The sequence below is a fragment of the Odontesthes bonariensis genome, chromosome 5 (assembly GCF_027942865.1).
Source record: "Odontesthes bonariensis isolate fOdoBon6 chromosome 5, fOdoBon6.hap1, whole genome shotgun sequence".
Lineage (NCBI taxonomy): Eukaryota > Metazoa > Chordata > Actinopteri > Atheriniformes > Atherinopsidae > Odontesthes > Odontesthes bonariensis.
Genome location: NC_134510.1, coordinates 8,503,975 through 8,525,163, shown reverse-complemented (window position 1 = coordinate 8,525,163; position 21,189 = coordinate 8,503,975). Strand labels below are relative to the sequence as shown.

The 21,189-nt window shown below is 42.9% G+C and overlaps 1 protein-coding gene across 1 annotated transcript in view; it reads right to left on the bottom strand.

Annotated features, from left to right (window-relative positions):
- The window catches only part of LOC142379672 (E3 ubiquitin-protein ligase RNF19A-like), a 35,184-nt gene that overhangs the window by 2,858 nt on the left and 11,137 nt on the right, over positions 1–21,189 (bottom strand). Inside the window, exons 2-9 of the mRNA XM_075464761.1 lie at positions 13,256–14,248; positions 6,872–7,080; positions 4,041–4,185; positions 3,605–3,767; positions 2,252–2,366; positions 1,764–1,925; positions 905–1,118; positions 682–825 (exon numbers count right to left, since the gene is read on the bottom strand). Coding sequence (XP_075320876.1) covers positions 682–825; positions 905–1,118; positions 1,764–1,925; positions 2,252–2,366; positions 3,605–3,767; positions 4,041–4,185; positions 6,872–7,080; positions 13,256–13,959 — 1,856 coding nt within the window. The 5' untranslated portion in view covers positions 13,960–14,248. The remainder of the gene's footprint in view (positions 1–681; positions 826–904; positions 1,119–1,763; positions 1,926–2,251; positions 2,367–3,604; positions 3,768–4,040; positions 4,186–6,871; positions 7,081–13,255; positions 14,249–21,189) is intronic.

The window sequence follows — 21,189 nt, the reverse complement described above, 5'->3', positions numbered from 1 at the left end:
CCGATATGGACAGTCGGAGGTGTGTGTCTTGTCGTGATTGCGCTAAAGAAAGGCGCTCACAGAGATAAATGAAAGACCTCCTTGTCATCCGAAAATTTTGAATGAAGTCCGCGTCTGAAAAGCCGCTCACATCACAGTCCCACCACTCCTGGCTACGACGACGCACCCAAACGTGTCTTTGGATAGACGATGCCACTGCCCCACAAAAGGCCGGGGCCAAAAGCCTAGCTCTTTTTCTTTTTAATATCCTCTTTAAAATTATGCCGTGATTAATGTGCTGGCTCCGGCTGGACAACAACTTTAAAATCGCAATATATGCATTCCTGCTCTTACCATCCATGTTTACTTCCGCAAACACTGGGAACGCTCGCTGCGTATGACGTCATCGTACGCTCTTCTGGGCATGCGGGATTGTATGGGGCAGTAAGCCGTTCACACAGCAGGCCACAAACAGGTTGCATTTAATTGCAATGTGAACGACCTCACAAAAAAATTCGATTTCACAAAAAAATCGGAATTGAGCATCAAGGCCTGCAGTCTGAACGTAGCCTATAAGGTCACACATATGCTTGATCAACATTTTAACCTTGATACTATGGATTATTGACATCAACTGCACAGTGATTTAAACACTGAAATGTCCTTCCACAACTACTCGAGGCAGATAAAAATGGTGTTCACCTGTCAAGAGGCATGTAGGCATTGAGAATGGATCCAGCCATTGCTTTGGTGCTGGCGTTGTCACTGATTGTACCCAGGCTGACCGTGCCAGACTCCCCGCTGAGACTGCAGCGTTCCTTCTGCACATCAGCCTGCACCTCCAGCCTGACGATGTGTGAGCAGAACGGTTTAGACAACGAGTTGTTGAGAGCGTCAAAGTTGCTTAACATTTCAGTTTTGGTACCTGTTCAGGTAATTGACCATGGCACTGCCAGACAGGCTGCCGGTGATGCTGGCCCCAGCTAGGGCCATAGTAGATGCTGTCTCACTCAGGTTGTCCCTGGTGGTCCCCAGACGGTCCATGTGGCTGCCGCTGGCACTCAGACTGCCCATCATCCCTCCAACACTGCCCTCGCCTATACTGGGGTTATTCCTGGTGTCTGCCACTGAAGTAGTATCTATATAGAGAATAAAACACGAGATGAGAAAACACAAATCTAACATGAATTAACAGTAAGAAACAAACAGAGGATGAAGGGAAACATGTGGGAATAAATTAAAGGCAGTCTATAGTTTAAGAAAAAATATATCTTCCTGATGAAACTGAGGTGTAAAAGAAACGACTAATTCAGACATTCACTTCAGAAAATGACCAAACATTGTTCTATAGAACACAGAAAGAGCAATAGGCATCTGTAAAAAGAAGAGCTGTTACCTCAGACTAACATTATTTTATCTACCTCTGTCATCTATTTATTAAGACCATTTGCACATTACTCTTTTGCACAGAGATTTTTACACAAATATATTTATATTTATACGGCCTCCTTTCTCTGACCTGGTTTTTATTTTTGTTTTTATTCTATATCTTTACTTCTTATTCTTTATATTCCCTTAGGATATTTATCTAACTCCTTTGTTGTGGCCAAAACACATCGTAGTTTTGTTCTGCAGTGCATCTCTGATTTTATGTTGAATGACAATAAAATAATCTGAATCTGAGTGAGCAAAAGGTAATTATTGGCATACATTCCACAAGGTTGCTTTGGGGGGGGGGGGGGGGTCAGAGGCAGTCCATGTTGGGACAGGGGAGGAAAACTTACCGGTGGCAGCTGCCCCACTGCCTACATTTATATCATTCTCATCGTCAAACTCTATGCGTACTCCTTTTCCATTCCCAGCTGATACGCCACAACCTCCACTGCGGCACAGAGATATGGGCACCACACCATAGACGTACGCAAGCATGATGGGAACTCCGATGCCTGAAGTGTTTAATAAAAACAGGGATACAGATAATGTCAGGAACAAGGAAAAAACAACAACTGTGCAGGCCACTTGTGCTGATGCAAATGAGTCAAAACACACTAACCCTTTCAGCTTTCCCATATTTTCATGAGAAATCCTAACTTTGCAAACAAACTTTTGCAGAGTATCATCTTGAAAATTAAACGGGGTTAGCCAAGAATAAAACTTTAGGCAGAGTCCTTGTTTGACTTCGTCCAAAGTCAGGAAAGTCCAACACGGATCCAGTATGTAAATAAGGAGGAAGAGAGAGAAAGAGGAAGAGGAGGTTGGAGAAAAAACTGACCGACAGTAACTGCAGCCACCACTGGGGACACGATGACAGAGAGAGTCACTCCTCCAGCAATCACCAGGTTCCTCTTATGGTTGGAAATATCTTTGCCTTCATAACGGTTGTGGATCTGACAGAGGAGAAAAAACATGTTAGTCTGACGTAAGAAACGGATCATTAAAAGGATTCAAACCAGAAATAATACGTTTCTTGACTAAAATCATTATCCTCTGTCTTCATGTGTTCGTTTTAGGCTTTTTTTTTCTTTCTTTTGAAACATTGTTGGATTGTTTAAAGTCCCATAAAGAATCTGCAAGACTGACTCTGAATGCATCAACAGCATTCTTGCTTAAATAAAGAAAAAAGGCCCACTTTTCTTTAAATATCATTTCATTTGCATCAATCTGGATTGTGTTATACTGACATTAGAGAACCTGAGTCTGACTATTATCAGAAAAAGGTAAATCAGCCAAAATTAACTAGTACAGGTAGGGATGATTTAGAGCAGGGGTGGCCAATCCGCGGCTCCTGAGCCGCATGTGGCTCTTTGTCTGGTTTCATTCTTACGCTCAGATCAAAATTTATGATTGTGTTTTTTTTAATGTGCGAGTTCACTTCGTTTGAGTTCAATACGCGTGAGATGAAAATACCGCCAAGTTTCCCAGTATGGGTAAAACCATTTGAGTAAACAATTTGTGCCAATTTCGCTCTCAAAATGGCAGGGAAAAAATGCACAGCTAAACAAAAATATGAAGATGAACACAGAACGTTTTTAACAGTGGGAGAGTTTATATTTTTTTGTTGAACGTAATGGCAAGCCATTCTGCCTTATATGTCAGGCGTCATTAGCGCATTTCAAAGCTTCAAATCTTCAGCGTCACTTCAGCTCACTCCATGCTAACATTGATCAGGAATGTCCAAAAGGGACTGAATTTCGCAAGCACAAGTTGGTCACTTTGAAAAGTCAAGCAGAAAAGCAGGTACAGGTTTTCCAAAAATTTACGAAGTACTCAGACTGTTTCCACTGTCAGTACGGTTCGGGTCACTTCGTATCGGTACGGGTCGCTTTGGGGTCAGCTTTGCATTCCCACTGTATAAGAAAGTTTTTGGCTCTGGCTTCTTCTTGGCAGGCTTTCCCTTTGACTATTGCAAAGGGAAATTCGGATTCCTCATTAATCTGCACTTGTAAGTGATACGATATCAGTTTGGACACTCACAGATTCAGAGATTATTGACATATGAAATATAGTGAATTTAAGTCAAGTCTTAACAGAGGCACATCTAATGAGTTATCCAGATGGTTAAAACTATAAGCATTAAGTACAAATATCACTCACTTTGGTGGTTAACATGTATTTGAAGCCTCACCTTCCTTCCCACATATACAGGGATGCCGATAATCATGGCGGGGATAGCGATGCCAGCAATGAGCGCAATGCCAACGGGGGCGCCCACAAGTGTACCCAGTTGCCAAAGAATCTTCTTCTTCCTGCTCCACGGCTTCTTCCCCCAGAAAGTACAGCCTGACGGACTGAAACAAAGGGGAGAAATAAGGAGAAATGGAAACATGCAGTCCTGCTAACTATATGATTTCAACAGCCACAAATATATAGGATGAACAGATGATAATGTTCTAACATAAGCAGCTAATGTTATAAGCTAACAGCTAATAACAGACGATTTGAATTCTATTGATTATTTCTAAACCATAGTTACCTTATATGTTTTAAAGTTTTACTCATGGCCATAAATAAATTGTAATTTCTTTATGTGATGGAATGAATGTGGATCTTAACCCACTTACCTCAAGTAGTGCAAGTCTGAGATCTCCTTCATGCAGAGCCAGCAGAATTCGCAGCCACAGACGGCACAGGTCATATGATTACAGCTGCCATCATTCATTTTGATGATGTAAGCGGCACAGCGAGGACATGGTTTAATGTCATCAGCTGAGACAAACAGAATACAATGCACAACGGTAAAGTCAGGGACGGCATGCATGCCAACAATTAAAAGATTTAATGTTGAAGTACTGAGTAGCTATAAAAAAAACAAAGCACTGTTGGTCTGTAATGGCAATCTGAGAAATGAGTTTCTATCCAAATGGGCGCCCATCCAACCCAAAGTCAGTGTTTCCCGCAGCGCATTATAGTCAAGGCGGCCGCCTTAGCACACTCGCACTGCCGCCTTGCCAACGTTCGCAAAAAAAAAAAAAAAATAATAATAGTAATTTTTTTTTTTTTTTAAACCGAAGTAATAATGCTTTGCCAGGCTCAGACATTAAAAGACAGCATTGATAACATTGAATTGCGACACCTACTGGTTGTTAATGTAAATAGTTAATAATGTAAATAAAAAAGTGTTACAGCTCTTAAACAGCTTCGTTATTGCTCTAACAGCCAGACTCTTAGTCTGGTTCATAGAGGACCCACTCCAAAAACCACAGGACCCCAAAGTTATGCTGTCAACATGCCTGTGCAAAACACTATAGGACACTTAAAGAGGTCATTCATCTATGCACCAATGGTTTAGAGTTGTTGTTTGGTGGCATGAAGCCTACAGAGGATACAGCTGGTAAGTTTAGAAGCAAATTTCCTATAAACAACACAACACTGGCCATTTTAGTATCAACCAAGGAACAGTCTAATTATAAGTGACTGAGTAAAATCCATAACTTCCTGGATATTACATAAACATTTGGCCCAATGAAGAGAACCCCACCCGTAACACACATCTATAGCCGCTTTCGGACAGAGCTGTTCTAAGAACGCAGTTATAAGAACGGTCCTCCTCGAATTTAATTCTGATAACTGTCCTTCCCCAGCGGAACTGTTTCAGTCTGCATTCGCACATGAGTCGGGACCAGGTCGGGACTGATGCGGCGTTACCGTCTGCGACAGCGACGTGTTACTTTAGCGCCACACTCAACAACAAAACAAAACAAAACAAAACCTGCGAAAAGTAAGGAGAGAAGAAAAGAAAACCCACACAGAAGCTAATATGGAGAGCGGTGAGGCCACCGTGTTCATGGTCTGCATGATGGTGATATTAATCATGGACGATCACATATGGCATCTAACATTGAGGCTGGAAGAGCACACAGAGAGTCAGGAGACGAAGGATCGAGCGGAGCCCATACTTCTTGGTTTCATGAAGGAAGGAGAGCAGAGCGCCGCAGACAAAGGAGACCACGTGTAAGTTTAACTTATTAAACACGCGCCGGTTGTGTCTGTGTGGTATGAGTAAACATTTCAGCCGTGATAGCATGACAAGGGGCGTAGCTACCAACCACCAAACAGCTCCGTCAGATGTGTTCCTATTGAACCCTGAAAAGACCCAGCTGAGGAGAAGGAGCTGAAATGGTTATAGGAACTGAGGGCCGTGGTCCCGAGTTCCTGTATGTGCGAATGTGGGAAAAATGGCCCTGTTCCTTAAAAGGTTATAGGAACTGCCAAAGGTTCCTACAGTGCGAATACGGCTAATGATAGTGAATTGACTGTTTTTTTTCCAAGAGGCATAAGTCATCACAGATATGGGGGAGTGAGGTGAGCCCCAGCGGTCTAAAATGTCACTGCTATCAACAAATAAGATCTGCTCAGTCAGGTACAGCACTCAGTGGCGTTTTTCCATGACAAGGTATTGTAGCGTACAACTAGTCCATGCATTTGTTACTTTAAGATTGGACTACCTGTAATTCTTTATTATTGGGCTGTCCCACAAATTCTCTGAAAAGCCTTCAGCTGATCCAAAATGCTGTGCAGCAAGAATTCTGATGAGAACTAACAGGAGAGATCATATTTCTCCAGTTTTAGCTTCTCTTCATTGTCTCACTGCTAAATTCAGAATAGAATTTAAGATTCTTCTCCTCACATTTAAAGCTCTTAATGACCGAGCTCCATCATATCTTAAAGATCTCATTATAAGATATTTTCCAAACAGAGCACTTCGCTCCCAAAATGCAGGTTTACTTACATCACCTAAATAAATTACCGTAAATACTTTTGCAAGCTGAGAACACCATGACTGTTAACATCACTCCAAGAGACAGTGGATTCTCTCAGCAGACCAGCTGGTCCAACATTTTTCTGACAGTCCTCATTGCACTGGTAGACCTGTGGTAAGCTAGCTTCATCTCGCATAACGTGCATTGGACTTTGTTGTCCAGATAAGTGAAATATTGTCATGATTTTCTTCGTTTTGTTGCCTACATTTGCTTTGGTCTGTTAATTCCACTATAGGTGCCGGCAGAAACAGCGCCGTAAATATTAGTGTCTGCGTTGTGAAACATTAATCTCCTCCTGCTCCAGACAAAAAGTAGTCGACTATGTGCATCGACTAATTGATTAGTCGTGCACATCCCTAGTGCAAACATATAATAGTTTTCTGTTGTTAAGATGTGCTTAACAAAACAAAGTCATTTTAACTTAAGTTTTAAAAGCATTTAACGCAAGTTTGACCAAAGCTGACAACTTTTTATAAAATCTTACAATGACTTCTTCTGTTTCAAAGAGAAAGACCAAAGCTATTCGACATTTTCCATGTTAACATTAAGGTATATCTGTTTTCAGAAAGTTGTAGGATGAATATAGAAATATCTTCTGTTACTGTGTTTTTGCAAGCTTTCCGTGCACCTACCCACAGCCCCGCTCTCTTGACTGTAGCTGAGGGAGGATGAGCGGACTGTTCTCAGGCGGAGGCTCTGGGCTCTCTGTTGTCGTGCTGCATCACAGGTCTGGTTAGGATGCCACAGCTGCTTGCAGTGGTAACAGAACTCCGTTCCGCAGCCCTCCCTGCCACACGTGATCTTTGGACAGCTGGCACACCCAAAGGCTATTACTGCATATCTGGAAGAGGACAAACAAAACACTAATCAGACAAAATAATACCTGTGGAGTCATTTTAGAATAAGAAAGTATGAATAACATGCGCATGGTCACAAAAAATAACAGGTTAGCCAACATCTGAGAAAAGGTGATGCAGAACTGTGCTCATTTTAACAAAGGACTTTAGCATGGCCTATGGTAGTATTTGAAAACATCTATTTAATCCATCTAATTACAGTTACAACTGAGCTTCTAAAATAGATCAGTCAATATCTCAGCAACCACTTTGTCTCCCTCTCTTCATTGGTACTGTGAGCCTTATAAGTGTCCCATGCTGCTAGAGAGGCGGAGTGTTACGTTAGTGTTAAACTGGCCTTTATCTCAAGAAAGAAATCTTAGAAATGACAGAGAATAGGGCATCACCAGCAAAACCAAGGAGCTTAATGTGGACTTGAGGAAGAAAAGAAGAGGCATGCATGATCCCATCCCAGATTAATGGCCATCGAGCAAGTCTCCAGCTTCAAGTTCCTGGGGACCCACATCTCAGAGGAGCAGTCATGGACCACCAACACCAGTGCCTCTTCTTCCTGAGGACACTGAAGAAGACCCATCTGTCTCCAGCCATCCTGGTGAACTTTTACCACTATGTGATCTAGAGCATCCTAACCAACTGTGTCACAGTATGGTATGGGAGCTGCTCTGTTGCAGAGCGCAAAGGACGGCAGCGGATGGTGAAAACTGCCCAGCGCATCTTAGGAACTCCACTCCCTGCCATCGAGAACGTCTAGAGGAAACGTTGTACGCGTTGAGCTTGCAGCAGACTAAAGCCTCGTTTCCACTATGCAGTTCGGTACGGGTCGGTTCGGTACGGTACGAGTAGGGTTGCTTTGGGGTAAGCTTGCGTTCCCACTGTATAAAGGGGACCCTCAGGGGTGGGCGGAGGGCGTGCCGAAGCATAAATAGCAAATAACAACAAATAACAAATAACATCCATCATTTCGAACCACCTCCAAGCTTCTTCAGCTTAATGCCACACCGGCTCGCGGTCCAGCTGAAACCACTCTGCCATTTTTGCAGCAATCAGCTGGAAAACTTTTTTGGCTTGCACAGCGCCATCGAGCTCCCGCTGCACAGCCTTCTCACCAACAACGTAGAGCAGAGCCTGGAACCGGTCCTGTGTGCTCGGTACCCTAAGCAGAAGGGTTACAACAATGGTAACGGGTCCCATGGGACCGGTACGCTTTGGTGGTAGTAGAAACACTGAAATAAGCGAACCATTCCGACCCGACCCGTACCGGACTGCATAGTGGAAACACGCCATATGGAACAGCTTTTCCCCCCAGAGCTGTCACCTTACTGAACTCCGCCCCCCGCTGACCCCTACACACCAATTCATCCACACCTCTCAACGCCTCACTGACCAAAAACCATCACTCACTGTAATACTAGGCAAACACACACACAAGCTGTTTACAGAGTACTATGTGCAGAATATTGCACTAGTTTAGTTAGAAGGTAGCTACATATGCACTATTTAATCCTCACCCCATCTGTATTTATATCACCTAACTTATCATCTGCCTCGTTCCTTTATTGTAAATCATGCTATAGTTCCTGTGAATTCAACACCTCAATCAATCATTGGGCCTCATGCAACAACCGTTCGTGTTCGAGATTTGTGTTTTTAAGTCATGCGTACGAGTGATTTAAGAGAATTTGCGTATACACCAATCTTTTCGTATTTTACGTTTTCTTTCAGGTACGAACAGAATTTACGAGTGATCCAGACCAGTCGTAAGATTTTCGTAAAATAGTACGCTGTTATTCGAATCAGGTTTGCTTGACTAATGGATTGTATATTTCATTACTTTGAAGATATCAGAAATAAATATATACATTATACCCCATAATGATGCTGGCATATTCTGTTTGACTTAAATTATGCATTAATTGAAGGTTAATTTGACTCTGTATATAACAAGGTCAATGGGAAGCGTAACCAGCGGCTGACTTGCTACTTTTGGATGCCTTAGCGCATGTGTGCTCCGAGACCGTGTAGACAGACAAATGGCTGACATCGCGATTTAGATAGCCAAGGAGTGTGCTGCTGCAAATATGCAGCTTGCTAGAGCCACAACTCCAGAGAGAACCACGCCGATCAAACCCAATTCCACCAAACGTCCAGGTCCTCACCCCCCTTAGATTTTTGGCCACTGGAACCTTTCAGAGCGAGATAGGAGACAGATAGGGGGTGTCCCAGTCCTCTGTGACTTGTGCACTCTCTTGGTCATCAAAACTCTCATCAGTTTATCACCCATGGTACATCAAATTCCCATACACCGCTGTCCAACAAGTACAAATTAAGAGGGACTTTCATGCCGTGGCTGGACAGCCAATCATAATCGGAGCACAAGACTACACACATATACGCATCAAAGCACCCGTGGCTTTGAGAAGCGCACTGAGCTGAAGGCCAGGTGGGGGCCCCGCTCGATACAGCGGGGGGCAAACTGCTCTTTAGCACAGAGAAGGCATGCCAGATTTGCACAATATTGCCATGAACGAGGGACACCTGAACCAGCCCAGGCAGACCAGAAGACCCCCATCATTAACCCCCCTATCGAAGTGCCATCATGATGAGGCAACAACTGATTGCACGGCTTTAGTTGCAGTCATCGAGCGCCTGGCCATGGCGAGACATTTTTTTTTCTGAAGCCATTTTTATATCAGTGTTTCCCGCAGGAAATTGCTTAGTCAAGGTGGTGAGTCGTCGGCCGGGACCAGGGGTTTTGCGCGGATAGGGTTCCGTCGGGTGGCGGGGGGGCAGGTGTATTTGGAATTAGAGGTGCACCGAAATGAAAATTTGTGGCCGAAACCGAATATTACAGTTCAGTTAAGTTATGAAAAGTTAGATTTTTCACCATTTTTAAATATTGCTTAAATCTACGCCTTACAATAAATGTTTAGACATGTTTTTCAAAGAAAATAAATGTTTATTTGAAATCTTCAAAAGTTATTACTAATAACTATAACTAAAGATAAGTTTCATTAATTCCCATTTTCAATTCATTCTGGGTTTTTTTTCATTCATTTCATACAACAAAAAATACAACATATTATAAAAGCGTTCCAACACAAAAATGTAAAAACATGCAATATAACAAATTATCTGAGTGTCCTAGCCTGCTCCTTCAGGAACAGTGGCAGCATTTTTTGTAGTTTGTGTGTTTTGCCTTTAAGTGATATTTTAGACTGAAACTACTACGGTGAGAAGACAATTCAACTTGGCTGTAAATGCAGGAGTTTTTTTTAAAATTTATTTTGAAATACATGCTTTTACGTGGAAACAAGTAAAACAGGAAGTAGCGTCGGTTAGCTCCGAGAGCTTCACACAGAGACCGAGGAGCACCTGTAGCGGTGATGTTACCTGCTAGTTTATTTTTATTTTATTACTCCATGCTTCGTGGTGTTTGCTGTAACTGGGTGAATGTGATGCAGAGGAGAAGTGTAAGTTAAAGAATCCTAGTTCTGACCGTGAAGATTGCCCCTGGGGAATGACTCTGCCTCAGCAGCTAAAGTGGCCAGTATTACTTTGATTATTTATTGGTACCAGCGACACTGATAACAATGCTATTTCTTTAATGATTATAACAACTAATGTTGTATTTTATTTTGTTTACTTTAGTTATACGGTGTTGATGTGGCGTTAATAAACATCTGTGAAAAGAACCGGAGTCTCGCATTGAATCAATGGGCGGCATATTGGCAGAGTTTACAGATGACTTTGGTTCTGTCGACTCCGCCGTCTGGAAGTGGATAATTTTGCGTCACCACTATTCAGCCTCCGATTCGGCCACTCATTTGGCTTTCGGCCGAAAGCCGAATGTGTTTTTTTGCGTTTTCGGCCGAATATTTTCGGTTGCCGAATATTCGGTGCACCTCTATTTGGAATGGGACGGGGGCTGTTAGAGCAATAACGAAGCTGTTTAAAGGCGGGGTAGGGGATCTTTTTCTGGAACATTTTTTTACATATTGCTTGAAATACTCTTCACACCCCCATTGCAACCAATTAATTAAAAGTTTTGACACAAATATGAAAAGTTTTAGTGGCCTCTAGAACGTACAATCTAGGAAAAACAGTATCCAATCATTGTGAACGGACCGTTCACAATGATTGGATTCTGATGCCGTCTATCAAACTGCAACCTGCTCCTCCCTCCCCCTCCCCCTCCTTCCCCCTCCTTCCCCCTCCTTCCCCCTGGGCGCGTACCCTGCTCCGTGAACGATGCTTGGCAGGAAGCTAAACTAGAGCCAGCTTGGCTAGCACCTAGCATTATTAAACGTATAGTTAGCATAAACTAAAAACTAAATACGGCAACGATCGATGCTTGCTGTCAGAACAGCGCTCGTGCACCTTCGTGCTCGTTCATGTACTCTAGAGGCGTGCCTTCGGGGGGAGAGTGAAGAAAAGGGTTGGGACTTTTGACCTGTGTATTTTCAAAATGCAGCTTCGCTGGACTCAAAATCCAGGATCTCCTACCCTACCTTTAAGAGCTCCAACACTTTTTTATTTACGTTATTAACTATTTACATTAACAACCAGTAGGTGTCGCAATTCAATGTTATCAATGCTGTATTTTAATGTCTGAGCCTAGCAAAGCATTATTACTTTGGTTTAAAAAAAAATAATAATAATAATTCTTTTTTTGAGTTTGTTAAGGCGGCCGCCTTGATTATAATGCGCTGCATATCAACCCATTTATTTTTTTTATTTCGGTGACATGGAATTAACAGCACTTGTAATTGCTTCCCATTTCTTCGCTTTAGCAGGTCCCGTAATTCCACTGCTGACACTGCTAAAAATTAAAGATTTTCCTTTTTGATCTGAAAGCAGAATTTCAATCTCAGAGCCCCTAAAGTTGTTCTTTTTGCGCCTTGATGCCATTCTCATGACTCAATACTCAACACTTCCTGGCACAGGAGCAAGGAAGCACATCCTATGTAAATGTATGTAAATCTACTATCCTTGTGCACTTAAATATGCACGGGTCGCATTCATCATTTACATCATTTTTCCGAAGTTAAGAGTGTTTGTTGAATCTGACGTGAGAGAAATTTAGAATAAAAATACGAAAATGTTCTTGCCCATTGTGTATATTTTGCTCAATCACCTTTATATATACGGTCTCACCTGTACATAGATTTTCATCTGCAAATATGCTATAAAAACAAACTACGTCTATATACCACACTATTTATGCTGCATGCACTCATTGCTTATTGCACTTCAGGTTAGATGTTTAACTGCATTTCGTTGCTCTGTACCTGTACACGAGTAATGACAAAGTTTAATCTAATCGAATCTAATCAGTGTGTGCACTGCAACTGCTGTTTAGAAGAGATGTCATGCATGATGTTTCCACTTCACAGACTTGAGGAAATACCTCATTAAGTAACAATGACTAAAAGTTAGGAGAGGAAACGATTTCTGCACAATTCCAGCCACTCAATTCCCGGGGGTTGCATGATGTAGGTCTGTGTAGCAGAAGTCTCCAAGCCCCTCTGTGACTGACCAAGGGATTAAGATTAAATCACAGGGTCCAGAGGGCCTGGGAGACTTCCCACGCTGTGGATCAATTTACATGACCAAGAACTCTGTCTACAATATAAACACGCAGAGAGAAAATGCACGGACACGTCAGTCTTATTAAAAATCATCCTCCGCAGGCATCTCTTTGCAGACTAAAGAATTTAGTGATGAGGAGAATGGTTTGAAGGTTGTGGTGCTAATTTCCAACGCAAAAGCAAAATAACTGTAAAACACTCTAGTAGCAATGTTTTATGTCAACTAAAATAAGCAATCTCATGGGCTATGAATATATAAATAGTTCACACTGGAGCTAATAAATGTTGAATTGTTAGAGACTCAACATTTATTCAAAGGATGTCAACTACATTAGGACCAGTGTCCACAAAAAGTTTTTCTCTGGCAGAAAAGCCTGGCAGGTTCTGTATGTTAAGAAAAAAAAAAAAAAGAAGAAGCATTAATACTAGGCAGAGGACAAATACTATAAATACTAAATATTTTTAGAATATCATTATATATTGTGTATTGCCAGTCAGTCTAAAAATAGTAAAACATGATTATTTTTGTTCAAAATGCCCAGCTTTATCACGTTGTCTATATTCGTCTTACCCACAGTCTGGCGCAGGACACCAACGACAGTCCGGGTCAGCAACCAGCCACCTCCTCAGCATGAACTCCTCATATTTTTCCATGAGCCCTCGATCCCCCAGGATCATGCGGATATCGTGTGGGTTGAAGCGCTCTGAGCACTCAGGGCAGCTTATGTTGACACGTGACTCTGATATCTCAATACGAAGATACTGGCGCAGGCAATCAATGCAGGAGCGGTGGTGACAGGTCATTATATCAGGGAAGTTGTCCTTGGAGTGGCGCAGAAGGCACAATGGACACTCAAGTAGCTCTGACCCCGCTACAGCCCCTACCTTGGAGGAGGAGGTAGTAGAGGAAGAAGGCCCTGAGGCAGATGAGGTGGAAGCAGCAGCAACAGAGGCAGTTCCATTCCCAGCCACAGAGAAGAAGGCAGAGTTCTTGTCATTACACATCTCAGAGTGGATGCTCTCAATGGTGGCAATTCCATCTACTCCTGTTAGCCCTCCTGGTCCTGGATGCTGAAGATCTCGGGACCTTTGGCGTCCTGATTTGGAGTCCCGTCCTCGTCTTCTGAAAAGAGAGGCCAGGGAGAAGCGCCTCTTCTTAGGAGCCTTCTTCACAGAGGGCAAGGAGATGGAGGAAGCAGTGGACTGTAGATCCCGGTCAGAACCCATTACACCGCCGCTCCCATGAACCAACTGCTGGTGCTTCTGTAAGCTCATCTCTCCGGAGGGAGGAGAGGGATGTGCCACCGGCGAGCCAGGGTTGGGCAGCCTGTCTCTCACATGTGCAGAGAGGCCTGGGAGTTGGATGCGGCTGGGAGAGGGGGTAAGGTGGTGGATGGGGGAGGGGGCAGGGGAAAGGGGGCCAGGGTGGGGGGACAGGGCTCCAGAGGGCCCTTCTGTGTTTAAGACATGGTGGCTTCTCCTGATCAACCTCGTCGTCACATCTAATAGCCGGATTTTGGCGAAGGGGTGGGGGTCTCCTGCTGAGAAACTGTTGCAACAGAATCTGGAATGAGCAAGAGGGAAAAAAGGGTGGAAAAATGCAAGTAATGGAGAGAAGTAAGAGGAAAAGAGAGAGGAAAAGAAAAATATGTTAATATGGTGGATTCTGAATTCTAATCACTAGTAAGTACATATTTTATTTATACACACGAACATCCATAAGGTCAAGTGTAAAAATTACACACAAAAAAAACCCACAAAACATTTAATTGTGGGGTGAACAAGCTGTTGATGAAAGGGAGCATAAGGAAATGAGAAACAAATCATTTCTGTAAAATAACCATTTACTCAGTCTCTACATGCATTTTCTTTCACATTCAACAGATAAAAGATGCAATGCCTTTAATGTTTCTTTATAGGAAACTTCCATTCATATTGACAAGTGTGTTATCTTCTGCTTAGTTTACTTGTATCCTGCTTCATTTCATGTCAAGTCACTGCAAAGAAAGTGAGAAACCGAAATGTTTCATGTCCATCCTTGCACTCAAATCTGCTTTGATGAAAACATCATTTGAGGTTTTCTAATAGTCAGCTTTAACAATAAAAGCTGCACTACTTCAATGTTAATGATAGCAACTGACATTTTGCTCAGTCAGTATCACAGCTGGCAGAGCGCAGGTTTGCTTTGCTAATCAGAACGCCAGTCTAAAAAGAGAGAGGACAGAAAGATGACAACCTTAGACACTATTGACGCAAACAGAAAGTGTTCAGATTTGTCTGTAAAATCAACAGTGATGAGGCCTGGGCTGTATTCTGCTGATAATGGCAAACAGGAGGAAGTGTGAGATAAAGAAGGACACAGCAGAGCAAAGGTTTGCCAAAGCAGGTCATTTACAGCCACTATTATCAGTGGGAGAGGTACTGGTAACATCAGAAGTGAATCATATGAAACTGGAGAGAAATGAATTAAATGGGTCACCTTTAATTCGAGTCTTAGATTTTTTTTTATGCGTGATTTACATTTACAGGAAAGGTGACCAACATTTCAGTCATTGTGAATAAATCTCTGCAGCAAAAATAAAGTGTAGCATCATCTATGTAGTTTGAATTAAAGCTGTAATATTTATACAATATCATCCATCTTTTAAAGTGCTTATGAAACGAATTTTAATTGTTGGAATTTCACAGTTTTTGCTGCTGATTCTAAAGGTTCCAAGCCTTGCGATTAAAATTAGATATTGTCTGGATAATAATTTATCCGGGAAGTCATGTTAAAACGGGCTCAAAAGGAGCCACATTTTGTCTTTTTGTGCGAATTCTTTTTTTAATGCGTGACGTCATAGGGTTGACACAGAAGTTCTCGTAGTCTAACTGTAATGGTGGCGTCTATGGCTAAGACATCAAAGCACGGCAGAAAATATTGTGTTGCTGGAGGAACAAATGGTGTTAGTTGCAAAAAAAGCAGCTTCACTGAAGGCATCTCTCTGCACATGTTTCCCAAACCAAAAACTACTGGAACTGAGGCTGACAAGGAGAAGGCAAAGACGAGAGCACGGTGGATACAGTTTGTACGGAGGCATCGTCGTGATTTTGAAGTGTCCTCAACATCCGTGTTGTGCTCCGTACATTTCCATCACAACTGTTTCACTAAAAATGTGGAGATCGCGGGAATGGTTGGGAATAGGAGACGTCTTTTAGCTGAAGCTGTTCCAACTATTGACATCGCTGGACCTGGTGTGCCGACGGAGACTGTCCCTGCTCGAACTACTGCTCGGGCGCGAAGACAGGTGAGTCTGAAATTTCCAGATCGGACATTACTGGACTTGTTTTTTTTATATATAATAATGTTCGCTTACTGTTCGCTTCTGAGAGGCAAGTGTCAACCACTGCTTTTGGCTGAGAGCACGGTGGATCGTATCACAGCGTGCTGCCGCCTGCCGATAGCTGCACCTGAATTGCTGCTCGGAAGCAGGGGACTGCTCGCTTTGCTCTTCGGTCTGCACACATATCCAGCTAGAATTGCTGTCTGGTCTCTCCGGTGATTGCGCCGGCTACGACATCCGAGGCTCCGTGGATCAGTCCTACCGATGGCTGCTGCCGGTCGTGCCGAGGCCGGGTGCCCATCTCCCTGCCGCCGACCCGTGAGGATCCGCACTGGGGCCGCGCACTGGAGGATCTCCGACCCGTTAATCCACGCCATTGTTTATTAAGCTTACATTAAAACCATGTTATTATCACATACGTTTTTTTTTAAGTGGCTGGATTTCAAAGTGCCACTTCGTTAGGTTTCAACGTGTCAAAGATAGCGCAGCAGAATGCCATATCTGCCAAACCGGCATGTTCAAATCTTTTCCAGTTTACCACAGCAAACATACACTATTGTGTCATTTGATTGATAACATCTTAATAATAATCAGTGTGTAGTAGGAGCGATGGCTGTTTTGTGCCCGCCGATCCTGTGCCGAAAATGGTAACTTTCTTTCATTTCCATTACCCATACGGAGGTGCAGAGAGCCTCTACAATATAGATATTAAATCGATTTGTGTGGCTTAAATTCAACGAAAGTTTTTCCACATAATGTTAGAGGTGTGTTCTTTCGACCTGCTGATGTTTGTATCAGAATTTTGGTTCCTTTATTAGATATAGGTCCATCAAATGTATGTTGTTTTCGAAGCCAGCCATACTAGCAAATAAGGGAGTCAACCCTATGACGTCACGGTCACGTGGCCAATTTCGCACCAAATGCCACATAATTCACACTTTTAAATGGCCGTTTTAACAAGTTATGCCCGGAAAATTTAGTTCAAGTTGGATTGATGGTTTTAGAAAAAGACAAAAATTTCATTTGAATGATAGATGAACATTCGTTTCAGTTCATCTTTAAGGGCTAAGATACTGCTCTGAAGCTTAATAAATCAGTGGTCAATGTTTTGTTCAAGGCTGGTTTAGCAAGGTTAGTAAAATCTGCATAGAACACACCTTCAATAAACAGAGTTTAAGATTAATGTACCAAGTTGTATTCTTTGAAGATCCTATGAGAATGCTGGGCTTTGTATCTGAATGTTGTCATAACTTTACTGGCTAGATAAGGCAATTACACAATATTCTGTGTGACGGCAATTACTTCTCTGTAATCTTGATTTTGCAAGTGTGTCTTTATGTTGACTTACTTGGACGTCCTCAGAGCCAATTCGAGAATTTTTCACATCTGATTGTTTGCAAAAGCAAGTCTGAAGAGAGGAGTGTAACCTGTATATCATGTAGTGCATCATGCAGTGGATACGGGGTGCTGCCATGGGACACAAACACACCCCTTAGCTATCAACATGAGCAAGAAGCCTAAAGAGGATGCCATTTCACACATTTTTCGATTTCACAAATCTGTCGATCTACAACATTATACTACAACACTATAGATGTTTTAATGTTACAACATTAAAAGCAGTTCTAAGCACTGCACACAGCAGCAACCAAACCACCGACACTGCCAGAGCCCCACTTCAGCTTCTCTCAAATACAAGATGCTCATTCTCTCCAGAATCTCCGTCTCATTCATACAAATAACAAAGTCAAACAGTGATCCCTTCCCTGGTACAGATGCAGTGTTTCTGACAAACATGGTAAACAATAAAAAGTTTTGGGTTTTTTTTCTTTCACTTTTACAATAGCTGCAGTGCAATAGTTCTGCTAGTCAATGTATTGTACTATGAGTGAGTGACAGGAGTAAAGGGTAAACTGACTGCCAGGCAAATACTTTTCAACCATGAAAAGGCAATTGTAGGTCAGGTGCTTTATTTTGACCATATTGTCTGTAACGAAGCCACTACTGCATATAAATAAGCCAAAAAGTGAATGTCAGACCTTATCACTGCTGAACAGATACCTGAGTGAGTGAGTGAGTGAGTGAGTGAGTGAGTGAGTGCGTGCGTGCGTGCTGATGATGATGGAGGTATACCGAGACAACTGTCTAATGTGACGGCCTTAGCTACGTCCACCTCACAAAATTAGACAACTATGTCAGCTTCTTGGCTACAGGCAATGGTCAGCAGTAAAAGCTTTTCTCATTCAGTGAACCAATTTAAGGATGTTAACACAATCCAAATCTGCCTTTGGCTGGGTGAAGGGATTAGATACACAGAGTGAATCTAAGATAGGTGGATGTAGAAAGAAGAAAGAAAAGAAGTCAAGGACATTTTAAAATGTGAGAATATATAAAAAAATAAAAACATGAACTTTTATGAAAGTGACCAACAAAGGCTAAAGAAGCATGTGAAGAATGCTGCTTTCTAATTTGGCAGCTTCTTCTACAACTTCAGTATATTTCCCCTCACAGTTTTAGTGACATTTACAAGAAGATAGTTTTTGTACAAGACAGAACTTTTACCTACAAAACAGAGGATTAAAGCCATGAAGATCTACTTAAAGACAGCATTCTGAAAGTTTTCACATTAGTTGCTTCAATTGAATTAAAAAAAATCCTAAATGTGCGTTATGAAAAGTGAATGTTTTAGGTCACTGTTTTTATACTGTATGATGATAAACCTGCAGAGAAAAAAAAACAAATTCTCGCTATAACTACAAACATAGAATAGAAAAATACTTTATTCATCCCCCAATGGGGGATATTCAAATTAGTCAAGTAGCTCAAAAAAATTATATATATATATTTTTTGCACAAAACTGAAATAGCAGATCGATTCCTTATATACCATGGAATTTTTTTATGATTTTAAAATAATTTTAGCCCCCTGGATAGTCCTGATTAGGCCCAATAAACTATCCCCACATTTGACTCGAATTTGGCAAACTGGAACGACAGGTGCGTGACGTCGCGAGTGCCAGCTGCTGGCACAACCCCCAGTAGTTCTAGTAGCGAAGCCAGCAGTTTGACAGACCTGGACAGCTTCTTCACGGCAAATTTCGATGTGTGCCACGGGACGTCGCTTGGAAATATAAAACGTTGGGTTCAGTGCAGTTTTTATTGCGAGTAGATGTACGAAGTGCGTGTGTTGCCCTCAGCAGCTCACACCACCGTGGACAGAGGAAGCAGAGAGACCTGCGGTCTTCTGTCTGTGTCTCCCTGTCCACCTGCCTCCTCTCTGGTGAAATCAGCCGGAGCCATCCCGCCGTGTTCAGCTCCCTGCGGTGCGGACAAGAATCCACCTGGCGGAGAGCGGACACACTCTCCGCCAGGTGGAGAGTGGAAATCAGCCGGGAGGGAGATCAAGAGCCCCGACGTGTGTCCACGTCGGGGCTCTTGATCGCTCTGCTGGCTGATTTCAGGGCAACCATCCCGCGGTGTGTCCGCTCTCCGCCAGGTGGATTCCCCCTGAGCGTCCGCACCGCAGGGAGCTGAACACGGCGGGATGGCTCCGGCTGATTTCACCAGAGAGGAGGCAGGCGGACAGGGAGACACAGACACAAGACCGCAGGTCTCTCTGCTTCCTCTGTCCCCGGTGTGTGAGCTGCTGGTGCTGAGGGCAACACACGCACCCACAGCACTTCGTACATCTACTCGCAATAAAAACTGCACTGAATCCAACGTTTTATTGCCTTCACCACTCAAACAAGCATACTAGAATAGCGGCAGCCAGGAAAAACCATGGCACATGTGACGTCACACGGAAGCCCCGCCCCCAGTCTGGAATTCCAGGAAGGATTTCCAAGCGGGAAATTCAAAATCGCAAATTTCATGCGTTTATGAAATGTTTTGGTGTAGAGTCCAATGATCATTATTGTTCCTCTGTGTATGTATTATCATTATGTATTGGGTGTAGTGTCAGCTTTCTGTAGGCCTTTAACAACAACAATAATAATACCAATTTTAGTAAAAAATACTACTACTAAGTAATAATAATAATACTAAAGGACTGAATAAACAAATAAATAAATAAAAATCAATCAATTTGAGAAGAACTCAGCAGTCACTCTTAAAAAGCCTTATGGCTGTGGGAACAAAGGACCTCTTGAACCTCTCAGTCCTGCAGCGCAGAGAGATGAGCCTCTCACTGCAGCTGCTCCTCTGTCCTGTCAGGATGTTGTGGAGAGGATGTTTAATATTCTCCAAAACAGAATACAATTTCCTCCTCATCCATTTCTCCACCACAGCACTGAGAGGGTCCAGCCTTCTGCCTACAACAGAACCAGCCTTTTTCACCAGTTTGTCCAGGCGCCTACAGTTTCTGTCTGTAGTGCAACTCCCCCAGCAGACAGCAGCAGAGAACAGTGCACTCTCAACGATAGTGTGATAAAACATGCACATCATATCACTGCAGACATTGAAGGACCTGAGCCGTCTCAGGAAAAAGAGACGGCTCTGGCCCCTCCTGTACACTGCGTCTACGTTGGCAGACCACTCCAGTTTATTATCGAGCACCACCCCCAGGTATTTGCAGGTCTGAACAGTCTCTATCTCCCCTCCGTCAAAGCAGACTGACTGGTATGGGGTTTTAGATCTCCTGAAGTCCACTACCAGCTCTTTGGTTTTGGTGGTGTTCAGGAGCAAATAGTTCTTTTTGGTCCAGCCATAGAAGGACTCCACAAGGTCCCTGTACTCCTTCTCCTGTCCACCATGCACACATGCCACAACAGCCGTATCATCAGAATACTTCTGTATGTGGCAGGACTCTGAGTTGTACCTGAAGTCTGATGTGTACAGGGTAAAAAGAGAAGGAGCCAAAACAGTACCCTGTGGAGCCCCAGTACTGCATTCCAGTGTTCCAGAAACACATTTCCCCATCCTGACATACTGTGGTCTGGCAGACAAATAGTCTATAATCCATGATGTCAGGGAGGGGGCCACACCCATACCTAGAAGCTTGTCTTTCAGTATGGGAGGCTGTATGGTGTTGAAGGCACTGGAAAAGTCAACAAACATGATTCTCACATATGAACCAGGCACATCCAGATAAGCATATGCCCAATGCAACATGTACAGAATCGTGTCTTCCACTCCTATGTGTTTCTGGTAGGCAAACTGGAGGGGGTCAAGAGCCTCAGCAACC